General features: G+C 38.3%; 2 protein-coding genes across 3 annotated transcripts in view; one reads left to right on the top strand and one right to left on the bottom strand.

The window, feature by feature from the left end:
* Nucleotides 1-558, bottom strand: part of stpg2 (sperm-tail PG-rich repeat containing 2) — a 61,437-nt gene extending 60,879 nt beyond the window's left edge. For both annotated transcript variants that reach the window (XM_080894037.1, XM_080894038.1), the window contains exon 1: nucleotides 204-558. In XM_080894037.1, coding sequence (XP_080750163.1) covers nucleotides 204-309 — 106 coding nt within the window. In that variant the 5' untranslated portion in view covers nucleotides 310-558. The remainder of the gene's footprint in view (nucleotides 1-203) is intronic.
* Nucleotides 559-2,951: 2,393 nt separating this feature from the next.
* Nucleotides 2,952-12,653, top strand: bri3bp (bri3 binding protein). Its single transcript, XM_080893394.1, has 3 exons — nucleotides 2,952-3,286; nucleotides 7,846-7,948; nucleotides 8,558-12,653. Exons 1-3 carry the CDS (start codon nucleotides 3,110-3,112, stop codon nucleotides 8,977-8,979), a joined length of 702 nt encoding a protein of 233 aa, XP_080749520.1. The 5' UTR covers nucleotides 2,952-3,109; the 3' UTR covers nucleotides 8,980-12,653.
* The last annotated feature ends 31 nt before the right edge of the window (nucleotides 12,654-12,684 follow it).

Here is a 12,684-nt window from a genome sequence, read left to right as displayed (position 1 = left end):
ATTTAGTTATACTTCCAAGACATATTAATTTAACTTTTATCAATTGAAAGTGTATAAGCAGATTCAAATCTGTAAGCCTAAATATTCGACGTTCTTTCTTTGCAAGCTAGCTAAATTTAATTTAAGTTAACTTAAAGTTTTACAGTTTTCTGAAGAAGAAAAAAAATGATTTTGGGAGGACAGATATTTTTCCTTGTAAGTACCTGATATCTTGTAACTGGACTGGCTCACATTGTATGATCCGGGACCAACAGCAGACGATGCACCCCCTGCTGTCATGAAAGTCACTCTTGGAGCCCGTCCGTACATGTTTAACTCACAGAGTGGTAGTCTCGCTAAAATGTAATTACACAATAAATACTCCTTCTTTATTCTGTGATAGGGTGTAGCTGTACTTTCATTAAATTATGCTGCACCAAGGTTAAAAAATGCCTGCCCTGTGCTCCCCTTTGTCAGGACTGCGCTGGTTACTTCGCCTGCATAGTTGCTTGGTTACCACATATTGTTACATGGCAACTGCAGACCGAACACACACGGAGGAGGAGAAGTAAGCAGAAGGACCACAGAGACAAGACAGGCGAGTGAGAGACGTGGCACTCTGAGAACTGAAGTTCATGGGAGAATTCAGAAGAAGAATACAAGCTCCTACATATTTATATCTGTCATAGTACCAACTGCTCTCCAAGTGGAACACCTGACTTTCTCTTCTCCTCCTGCTGTTCTATTTTTCTTTCTCTCCCTCGTGCGTGGTTGTGCTAGTGAGCATTAATTTTGCTCGCCTCCTCCCGGAGTGGGCGTGGCTTTTCCAAGCTCCCGCTGCAGCACCTGTGCACCATTATTCGCTCACCTGTTGTATTTAAGTCCAGCTCGTTCCGCTGCTCGTAGTTAGCTCGTTTACCGACCCAGTGTAGCAACATAGCTGTTCTCTCTGCTCTCCTACTGGACGAAGCATATCTTCGGAACATAAAGACAACCTGTGAGAGTAAACTAAGAAACGTGCTTTTGACTTGAGGAAAGTCTAAGTCGTGATTGCTTTTAGTTAAAAATCACTGCCCTGTAGCCTAATACTTAGTATATATATATGTAATGGAGAACAAATGTATCAGATTTGACTAGTGCTTCTATGCTTGTAGTTTTGGATTCCAGGCAGCAGTGAATTTAAATTTAATTTAGGTAGACTATTACTTCCAAATAAGTCCCCAGAGACATTTCAAGATAGCTGCGGAGTGGCGAGACTTCCTGCTCGAAGGACTGGTATAATTAGCCCACAACGTCTGGAATAAAAAAAACTCTTTGAAAGCTTGTAAGGGTCAAGTCGACAAACCGTTTAGCTTTTACCTGATTCAGTGGTGTCTCTATGGGAGGGAGGGGATTGAACTTCAAGCAAATTTCAAAAAACTACTGAAATAAGAGTGAGACTTGCTTTTGGAAGGACTTTGAAGAGACGTATCAGCATTTATTACCTGTATCACCTGTACATTTTTTTTGTAACTCTTGTAGTACTGCTTATGTTACATTATTGGCCTTTTCTGGCATTTTTTTTATTCATGGAGGGGGCTTCTTGTTTTGTTTTTAATTAGAGCATTAGCCTCTATATTGAAGCCATAGTCCCATCCTACCATCTAGTGGTTGAATGTGACAGAGCCTCACCCCATCCCACCCACCACCACTACACTAGTAGTAGTACTACTGATTTAGATTTTTGACCAGTCTCAGTTCATTCTTGACCCACTTCTTCCTGTCCCACAATGTAGTTAAGGTTTGGATAATGAGAACTCAGGGGAAAGCTATGCAAGTAACAAGTAGCTCTCTGAGGGGGGCACTGAACTGCATATACTTGAATTTCCCTTCATGTCTCTTAGTTAGTGGAGTGTGTCTTTGACTGGACAAATCTCATTAACGTTACACAGCACATATGATATCTTAAAGATATATTCTCAAAGACCATCTCTGACAACTCAGATGGTGAGTCTGAATTATCATAATTGCAATAGTGATATCCTAAAAGCAACTGTATTTATTTATTAACCCATCATGTATTCATATTTTCTTAAGACTCATATTACAGTTTCACACCTGGGACTCCTTGCATTTATATTATTCATGTTGCTGACTGGAAAACTGTGCCATTACCCAAACTCTGAGAGTACTTCTAATAACACTTTGTAACTTAGAAGAACTTGATGTAATAAATGCTTTCGTTTTCTGGCTGTGGTTTAATAAGCAGCTGTTAACATTTCCTTTCTCATAAACACCAGAAAGCAGAGCGTTTTTTTAAACTGAAAAATACAAAGCATGCAGTATCTGTGATGGGAGAAGGAAACTGGACAAATCACGACAGAGATGTACATCGTAGATAACTGACTAAACACGTAACAACGATGGGCTGCTATTTAGCAGTCATTTTAACAGTTTGGGTTCAGCTTAATAATGGTTACACATACAAATTATAGTACATTTACGTTGGGGAAGGGCTGATAGAAATAAGGGGTACGATGGAGATGGGGAATATATCCACCAGAGGGCAGCAGGTTGCCTCAGATGAGTCTAACCTGTTTTAAATTCACGTGAAGGCAATGCTGCTTCTCATGAAAACGGAAAACACAATACCCAGCCGTAAGAGACTAAAAGGGATTAAAATGCATTCAGTAGTATATCACTGAATAGTTATAGTGTTTCTATATAGAATTTTTTGTATATTTAGATATATAGAAAGTAGATTGTAGATTTAATGCAATTATTTGCAAATAAATCTAGAAAAGCACTAATTCCCACTAAAAACGATTTCTTTATTCTTTTAGTGGACTGTAGTTCATATATTTGTTCTCTATCTGAGAAAATAAAGCCGTGTTAAAGGGTGTTAAATGTATTAATCAACTCTGCAGGTAATCTTTTACTAAAGTCTCCCAAATGGCAAGTCGGTAAAGGCGAAGATCGAGAATTTTTAAAGCGTCCGTGAAAGCGCCACAAGTTATTTCCACCGTCACGGCCAGCGTCGGTCATCGCCCGGCAAGGTGTCGCTTTCGGCAGCTAATTACCCGTTTTATTCCTCGTTTAGGTGAAAATTTTTGATACACATTTACTTTTGACACTCTCGGCACTTGGGGCCATGGAAAGAATCAGGTTTTTCGTGTTTTTCTTGGTGCTTTCCGCGTCTTTGCTGGGCAAAGCCGAAGCGGGCAGGAGCAGGACCAGCAACCAGAACAGCTTCCGACGGGCAGCTAACGGCATCTATCAGACTCTGAGCAGCGTCTTCGGAGAGGACAACATTAGAGGGTTATACAAGGTCAGTTAGGCCCATATCATGCTAAGTCGGCGGCTGGCTTTGTTCATGAGCCTCATCGTAGCTGCCATTACGGTTTGTGGTCCAAGCATGGCGAACAGGAAAAGGCCTGGTTAATAATTCCACGGATGCCATTTTGGGGAAAAAAAAAAGCCTTTATCGCCCCCTTTTTCTGTTTAAGTCGGTAGAAAAAGCCTGGGTATAAAATCGTAGTAAAAACAAAAACGTGCTTCGTGTTCTTGCATTCTTATTTGTGTGTGAAGCCAAATCAAGCCACGAATGAGAGAATCTAAATTTAAATAAAATAAGTATAGCTTCATTGATTCACAACATAACCGCCTTTATGTTTCTTTATGTATTAGAAATCTGCTCTTATTAAGGAACTAGTGGGGCCTGCTCAAGTGATCTCATTGGCCCTGCGGCATTTCCTGCATTTTGAAATGTGATGTTATTTCCTGCATTAAGCCGCCAAAGCGTAATTAAGTCAGATATGTTGAGTTGAGTAGTTTTTCCTGTAGACTTAACAGTGTAACACGGAGCTTCATGTCTTAGTGTGCATCTGCTTACCTGATGAACATGCAAATAATGAGTGCCTGATTAAAGTTATGGCGTAAGATAGTGATGTGTGGATGTTAAACCACTGTCTCTGATACTTACATCAGCCTTTGTGACTACTTAAATACAGCTGTAAATGCTTCATTGCATCTGTGACTTTTCCAGCAATGTTTACGTGTGCTGTGAAAAAGAGCTACTAAAGCGGGCAGCCAAAGGGTTCTTATGAAAACACTGCTTTCACGGTGTAATAAAAGCACCTGCTGCTGTAATGATAATCCTGTATGGCCACTGTTATATCAACACATTAGCTACCTGTCCATTTGAGAGTGAAAAATAGTCGGTTGCCTGGAGAGTTGGTAAACAGGGGTTTGATTTATAGCTGCAGAGACCATGGTGTTGGGTCACTGCCAGATCAAAAGTTGTAACACACCCATAACTGCCCTTCCTGGTTTTAATGCAGTTCTTTGCATACTTTGCATAGCGTCCCTATGAGTATGGAACGCCAGGACTGCCATAATGAATTAATTAAATACACCATTAAATAATTAATTAAATGTGGCAATAATTAATTAAAATTGGAATTAATTAATTAAATAAATAGTTATGACACATGTAATTAATTAATTATTGACACATTTAATTAATTATTTATGTATTTCACATTTTAATTAATTATTGACACATTTAATTAATTAATTATTGACACATTTAATTAATTAATTATTGACACATTTAATTAATTATTTATGTATTTCACATTTTAATTAATTATTGACACATTTAATTAATTATTTAATGATATATTTATTTATTTCATTTTGGCAGTCCTGACGCCTGGCTCTCATCATGAAATAATTTTATCTGTCAGCCTCACCCATCAAACTCAGGGGGCGGGGTTAACGCTGATCGAGTCAAAACCATTGCTTTGGCCTGGTGGCCATTGTTTCTAGCACACAACAACCGGCATGTGGAAGCTAACAGAACTGAGCTTTGAAAAACCCTGTTTGTGTGTTACCAAATACCGTTTTAATATTTTTTTAGCCGAGAATGTAGTGGTTTAATCTTCATGTGTCTGGTCGGTTTGTCAAGATACAGCCTCTTTGCAAAAGTGTTTCGATGATTTCGGAGATGTCTGCCCAGTCTCACGGCAAAGCGTGGGATAGACCCGCTCGCCTCGCAAGCAATCCCACCGACAAAGCGCAGGCCCCGGTACACAGCTGTAGTAACCCCCGCTGACTTCTTTTACTGAGGTTATATTTATCGGTGTTTTATTTCCTGATGTTCTTATGTGTCCTACGTGTTTCAGTCGCCAATTCTGAATTATAACTAACATTAAAAACATGTTTAAGGAGGAGAGAGAGCAAATAAATCTGTTTAACATCTGATCTTTGGGTTTTTGTTCAGTAATCAGCGTGACCTGTGTATAAACACATAAAAGAGATAACGTTGGTGTTTCCGTCATGTAGTAACTGCTGGCTTTAACTGTACAAAGGTTGTTCGACACTATGAAACACATACAGACTTCATGATGTTCGGCTAATATTTTTATTGTGAATATTAATCATGCTGACCTCGCTCTGTACACCACGCAGCGAGGTCAGCATGTCCACGATATCCACGATATCCTCAGCTCCATGAGTTAACACAAAGTTTCCCAGCTGACTATCTAACTGCCAACTATTCCAGAGACGTGAAAATATACAGCATAAAGAAAAGTGTAAGAGACTCAGCAGCAGATTAGAATAACAGTTATACATTTAATAAATCACCAAATGAATCCAAGAAACGAGCAAACCTGTTCCGACAATTTGAATTTGTATTCCCTCAGCTGCAGACTCGCTGCTGTTTAAATGTTTGAAAAGGAAGATTAGATATAAAAAACGTCAAACATAGACTCAGTCTGCCTTCACATTTGATATGAGGCCAGCACGTATAGTGGCCTCAGCAGGCTATTACTGAAATACACGTGCTATATCATAAACTATGATATAAACAGGGAGGTCCTATTAACATGTTTAGTTTTAAAGGACACCTTCCTGCCTTTAGTCTCCTTCATGAGCAGTATTAGTTTTCTTCTAACATCCAGAAGTCTGCACAATGTGTTTCATAGTTTGTAACAAGCCTTTGACAGGTAAACATAACATGACCGAAAAAGCAAAAAAAAAAGAAAAAAAAAGAGAGAGTGTTGACATAAGAAGAGAAAATTCTCTCAATTATGGAGACAGACAAATGGTTCATTTATGTTTGATGTGTGTTTATTCCTCCCTAAATATCGTCGGTGAAGTTCGCCATGCATGTCAGATTTTCCTGCGCATTTTTATACCTCTGCCAACAGAGAGAGAAAAAAAATCACATTCTAACAGACAGCTGGTGCTTAGAATACAGTTGAATAACTATTAAAAAACAGATGATATTTAGATGATAGTTCAGTCTAACACATGTGCCAGTGAACCATTAAACGTCTGTGAAACTATGCAGTTATGAAACGTAACTTTAACCTCAGCCAAACCGATTTGCTCAGTTGTAAATAAAACAGCGAAGTAAACGTGACCCGACAGACAGAACCTGAGTGAATGAAGTCCAGCGTTTAACCACTGAGAGCTAAAACTCAGCTGAGGTTTGAAAGCTGTGTGCCGGTGATTGGACATCAGCCGCTGATAAAGCTGTTCGCCTATAAAGTGCTCTGTAAGGAAACAAGCTCCAGCAGCTCTGCGCTCGGGGAAAACACTATATTTACTTATCTTGTGCAGAAAAATGCGCTGACATCGCGTTATATCGAGCACCGGCTGCCCAGTTAAACTGTGACTATCACCAGGTAACTAGGCGTGTTTCTTGAATTAGCAGCAGGTGTTAAACAGCTGACAGATGAGGAGGAGGATGCATGCAGGTAAACTGAGGGTCTGTTGAGCTGATCGCTGGTTTCGTGAGAAAAATGTCAGCTCGTTCTTTATGTTACAGAAGCACAGAGACACAAGACCAGGCGGAAAGAGACGATCGTTCGGTGAAAATGAGAATCTGCGAATGCAACATGTGGAACACGGAGAGTGGAATATGTAAACAAACCGGTTAACGTAACCCCCTCGGTGCACTCTGCATGCTAACTGTTAGCAGAGCTAGTGAAATCTCTGAAAACATCTGAGCACTTTTGCAAACATGTTCTATGTTGACAACCTGACCAGACATACGTCGCGACATTCGCGGCTAAAACACTGTTAAAAGTGTAGCTGGTGACAGAAAAACGGGGTATTTTAAAACTACACCACCACCATTGCTGCTTGTGATTTGATCTGCATTCTGGGATAACTGGCTGCCCCAAGTCTACACAAGCAATCGATTTTCTAGGATCGACCTGTTTTGACTTACTTTGCACGGCAACCAATCAAATGTTAGAGAAGCTGCATGGGCAGCGTTAACCCCGCCCCCCGAGTTTGATGGGTGAGGCTGACAGATAAAATTATTTCATGACGAGAGCCAGGCGTCAGGACTGCCAAAATGAAATAAATAAATATATCATTAAATAATTAATTAAATGTGTCAATAATTAATTAAATGTGTCAATAATTAATTAAAATGTGAAATACATAAATAATTAATTAAATGTGTCAATAATTAATTAATTACATGTGTCAATAATTAATTAAAATGTGAAATACATAAATAATTAATTAAATGTGTCAATAATTAATTAATTACATGTGTCATAACTATTTATTTAATTAATTAATTCCAATTTTAATTAATTATTGCCACATTTAATTAATTATTTAATGGTGTATTTAATTAATTCATTATGGCAGTCCTGGCGTTCCATATATGAGCACAACATCATTCATAATATAGGTTATGGACTGAAAAGCCACCAAAGCATTGCTTTATTTAATAGTTGGGAAATGCACATTGTAGTCTGACCAACAGACTGCCATAATTCATAGGAGACGATGATGCACTCAGTACATGGACGTTATTTTTCACCCTGCTTTTGCTATTGGTTGTTTATTTTCTCATAGGTTTTCTCCAAAGCAACGGAGAGGTTTGTCCATGGAGTGGACTCTTTCCTGGACACCATCTGGAAGATCTGGTCGGATCTGCTGGATGTGATGGGCATTGACTGTAAGTCTACAAATTGCTGCTTAGGACATGTCTGTTAGGAATGTCCGAATGATGAAGGCAGGTAAAAAAAATTAAAAATGCCAAGACGTACAGTCCCATGAAAAAATATTTGTCCCCTTCCAGATCCCTTAGTTTATTGCATACTTGCCACACTTGCATGTTTCAAACTAAATTTAATATTAGACAATATTAATATCAACCAGAGTAACTAAAAAATGCAGTTCTTTAAATTATTTCATTTTATTTATTAAGAGGAAAAAGCTATCCAAACCCGCCTGGCCCTGTGTGTAAAAGTAATTGTGCCTAAATATTGCCAGATGTGTTGAGTGAAGAAATCACTTGAATAGAAACTGTCTGGCTAAGTGAAATTTGCTAAAGGAGCTCAAAAAGCAACACATCATCATGATCTAAAGAAACTCAATTACGGATGAGAAACAAAGTTGCTGATGAAACATGTGAGTGTGACAAAGATCATAAATACTTTTCAACAGCACTGTATGTTTAAAATTCATCTTCCTAGATCGCATCTGAAATTATACATGCTTCTGGAAACAGTTAACAATTTTAACTTTCTCTCGTGTCTCTCCCTTTCTCCCTGTACACGTGTAGCTTCAAACCTCAGCCATTACTTCAGCCCCACATCTCTCACCAACTCCCCAGCACGTGCCCTGCTCCTAGTTGCCGCTGTGCTCTTGGCCTACTGGTTCCTGTCTATGTTCCTGGGGGGTTTCTTTTACCTGCTGCACGCTGTGTTTGGACGCTTCTTCTGGCTAGCCCGCGTCACTCTCTTCGCCCTATCCTGCCTCTACATCCTGCAGAAGTTTGAGGGTGACCCTGAGCGCGCAGTGCTCCCGTTGTGCTTCATCATGGCTGTGTACTTCATGACAGGCCCTGTGGGAGCATACTGGCGCCGTGGCGGTGGGGCGGGTTCACTGGAAGAGAAAATCGACCACCTGGACACTCAGATCAGGCTGCTCAATATCAGGCTGAGTCGTGTAATAGACACCATTGAACGCACCGGAGACCAGTAGGCACATTTTAGGTTGAAGCAAAGATGAGTTTGGGGGGTGGGTCCAGGGGAAAAACTGATGTATTTGATAAGAGAATACTGTCTCCTACACACATCTACAGCAACAAAACTACTGGGTATTTACAACTCTATTGTCAGTTGGGGACAAAAGTACAAATGAAAACAGTATTTTAATGGCTTGAATTGATTTGGGTAACAAGAGAAACTGTTGAATTGGAGCTTGCACAAAACCAAACAACTTTTTTTTTTCCTTTGATTTTTTTTTTTGTTGATGTTTTGGAAGGTTTTTTTACATCGCTGAGGAAGTTGTCGGGAGATGTCTGAGGTTTTCTAAATGCTAGCCTACTTCTACACCTCAGCTACTTTTACGAAACTCCTCTATTTTAAATTTTTAAGGTTTGCTTAGGCACTGTCAATGCTTGTGCTTGATTAATAAGCATATTTTACATATATTTACTTAATTTGATCCTTGTAAATGACCTGGGGGTTAAGTCTCAGTTCTTGTCCACAAAAACATTTTTCCCCTTTTTTTTTTTTTTTCTTTTTTTAAGCTACTGCTATAGGAGGGGGTAGGGTGTGTGGTACCGGGGGGCATTGTTGTTTCTAATATGTATATTCCAGCTGTTGGAAAGTTGTCCATAGCAAGATTTATTTATTCAATTTTTCCATCCAAAGTGTTGAAATGTAGATCTAGTTTGTTGAATCACCACCTCATAGTGACAAAAGCTTGACATCAGGACCTCTTTTTCTTGAATATGTGTGTAGATGCAGTTCAGTGACCTACTTGAATATGTGTGCGTGTTTGTGTGCATGTGTGAGGGGCAACCTTGTGAAATGGAAAAACACTGTATAAAAAGTCAACACCAGACAGGCAGCAATATCTCAGGGACTCACCCAACACATGTTGAACTCAAATGAGATATCAAGTATGCTAAAATCATGTATTGGTCTCTTCACAATTCAGATGCGACTTCTCATTTGTTTTCAGCATCTTACAATACTTTCTGTTGAAATGCTGGAGTTTAAATCTAGCCTTTTATTCTTTATTTAAATGACAGCATGGGGTTATTTTGGTTATCTGAACTGTAGCTAATCGTCCTAAATATGTAATCTGTCTCAACACAGACGCATCTGTTATGGTAAGAATTTTTAATCAATTGTAATAGGATCTGACCTGAACTTGCAGATTAAAAAGGTTTTAGTGACTTTAATACTGCTGGGAAAAAATTGTATTGGATATTACTTAACCCTGCTTTTGAAACTAATATGAAAGTGATTATTTCTCCTATGAGTATTTTAATGGTAGTTTAAAACCAGCCTGCCTGATTCATGCACTAAAATGTTGTGTTTAAAAAGTAATGCTTTGGGTACATTGTTAGTCTGCATCACCATAGCTCTCACTAATTGGTTTGATATATTCTTTTTCTTTTAATTGTATATTTCTGAAGGTGGTTTTCTCTCATAATCTCATTTGTTACCATGGATTGGTGTAAGAGAATGTCCCCTGCACTGCTTGTCTATGTTTATAGCATGTCTTCCTTAATAATGTCCCAACATCCTTTACTCTAAATTAAAGTTATTAAATCTGAACTCCGTAATCACAGTTTTGTTATAACAAATGACCCTAATGCTGTTCAGATCTTTCTTTTGGAGGTGGTGGTGGTGCTGATGGTTGGATGAGTTCATACATCAAACATCATGATTGTGTTAATCATTTTGATTAACACAAACTACCAGTATATGTAGTGGTAGTTGCTGGATTAGTGGGCTGTAATTTTGTTTCTCTCAATAGTGTGGGTGCTATGACATGCATTGTAAATGAAAGGTGTTGTATCAACCGGTCAGGGTTGCAGTGGCCGTTTGGCTTCAGAGTATACAGGGTCTATCAAAGAGAATCATCTGATTTAAAAGTGCTTTAATTCCGTAGGTGTTCACAGGTAACATGTTGAGCACTTGTGAACATTGTAGGTTTTCTATGTAAAACTTTAAATTCAGCCATACATTTTAAAATTTACTGCTGTCTCCTGTATGTATATCTTTAAAGAATATAGCCGTTAGAATTGGATGGTTCTTTTTTTTAAACACCCTATATAGTGGACTTTATCATACAATTTGTATTTGCTTATATACTATTGGGAGAAAAGCTCCACCCACCAACTACTTTTATTTTGAAGTCTGTTACTGTACTTTTAAGGTTGGTTGGGGGTTTTTTTTTCTTCAAACCGATACACTAATAACTCTGTACCTTGAAACCATGATTTCTTTGTAGGTTGTTATACCATGAAAATCTCATCTTGTGTAATTTTATGCCAAGTATAGAAAAATGAACTTGTTAACTGATTCCCAGCGCTGTGTGATAATTCCCATGGAGTTTAGGTTGTCATTAAACTCCATCTCAGAATTAAGCCTGATGATGGCAAACTTCAATAACTATATAAACTCTTAGTGTCTCCTTATTTTGCCCAGAGTGCCATCAGCCAGCCCAGGTCACCCATATATCCCGTGTAACCGGAGATTTTCCTGCATGCTTAACTTTTATGCCTATAATGTTGCATTGCATTACAGTATATTCATGTTATTGACTGCCTAGGCAGGGCCCTTAAGTATGTGTGATGGGGTTGAAATAGCCAGAAGTTAATTACTTTTGGAATTGTGTTATAAGTGTTGTTCTTCTGCACTGATGATTAAACTGTGTATGCTGTTTGCTATCATTACAATCCTGAGCCGGACAGACTCTCTCCCATCATTCCATTATCACTGTGTCGCTGACATGGAGTCAAATTTTAAAGTACTTAAAACAAAATTATCATTTTATGAGCTGTAAATGAACAGTCTGGCCAGTGACCTTTGTTTAACTACTGGCAGCATGTGAGGTAAATAAAGGTTTAGTGTGTGATATTGATGTATGTTGATGGGTTTTAGTATATGATGGTATTATATTGAATTTGGAAAAGGCCATGCGGTTGGTTTAGAGCGAATTCAGGATTTTGGTGGCTATTTATCAGACTTTAAATTCTAGACACTGAAAACTGTTTAAAAACAGATACAACTTGAAACAGTTTCTCTTTAAAGTACCCAGAAGTTCTTACACTGCTGTCTAACATCTTGAAAACACTCACAAACCAGCTCCAAGAGGGAGGTGTTACCATTCCTTTTAGATATTATGGAAGCAATTGTTCATGTTTTAAGTTGCTGGCAGCTGTATGTCTCTTCATTTACCATGTAGATGTCAAAAGATGCCAGTAGATCCTTCTCGGCATAGAATATATGCTGCATTCAAAATCTATTTATTCCATGTTAACAACATCATCTGAATGACATGTACTTCTTTCTTTTTAATGTACTGTATCTTGTGTATTTCTCTGTTTTCCACATAGCCTGCTTTTATATTGTGCTGTGCCAATAATGTTTTCTTTTATTTTTACTTCACTTACTTTCTTTTGTTATTTGTAACTGCTGATTTTAGAGTAGATGCAGATGGCTTTTCTTTTTCATATCACCACTTAATGTTTTTAGGCCTTTTTCTTTCTTTGTTTGTTTTTAATGAGTATTTTTGTACTCAGTTGTTGTTTGAAGAGCCAAACTATTCTGCCTGCTGTTACTTTCTGTTTGGATGTTTGTGTTTATGAAAACCTGTCAGTGGGGATGCAGTTCTTTTTGTGCCAGAGTGAAAATGAGGTCCAGATTTAAATAAACACCAGATTAT

Source organism: Rhamphochromis sp. 'chilingali', assembly GCF_963969265.1.
Source record: "Rhamphochromis sp. 'chilingali' genome assembly, chromosome: 10".
NCBI classification, from domain to species: Eukaryota; Metazoa; Chordata; class Actinopteri; order Cichliformes; family Cichlidae; genus Rhamphochromis; species Rhamphochromis sp. 'chilingali'.
Note: the sequence above shows the minus strand (reverse complement) of the source record. Positions and strands in the feature narration are given on the sequence as shown.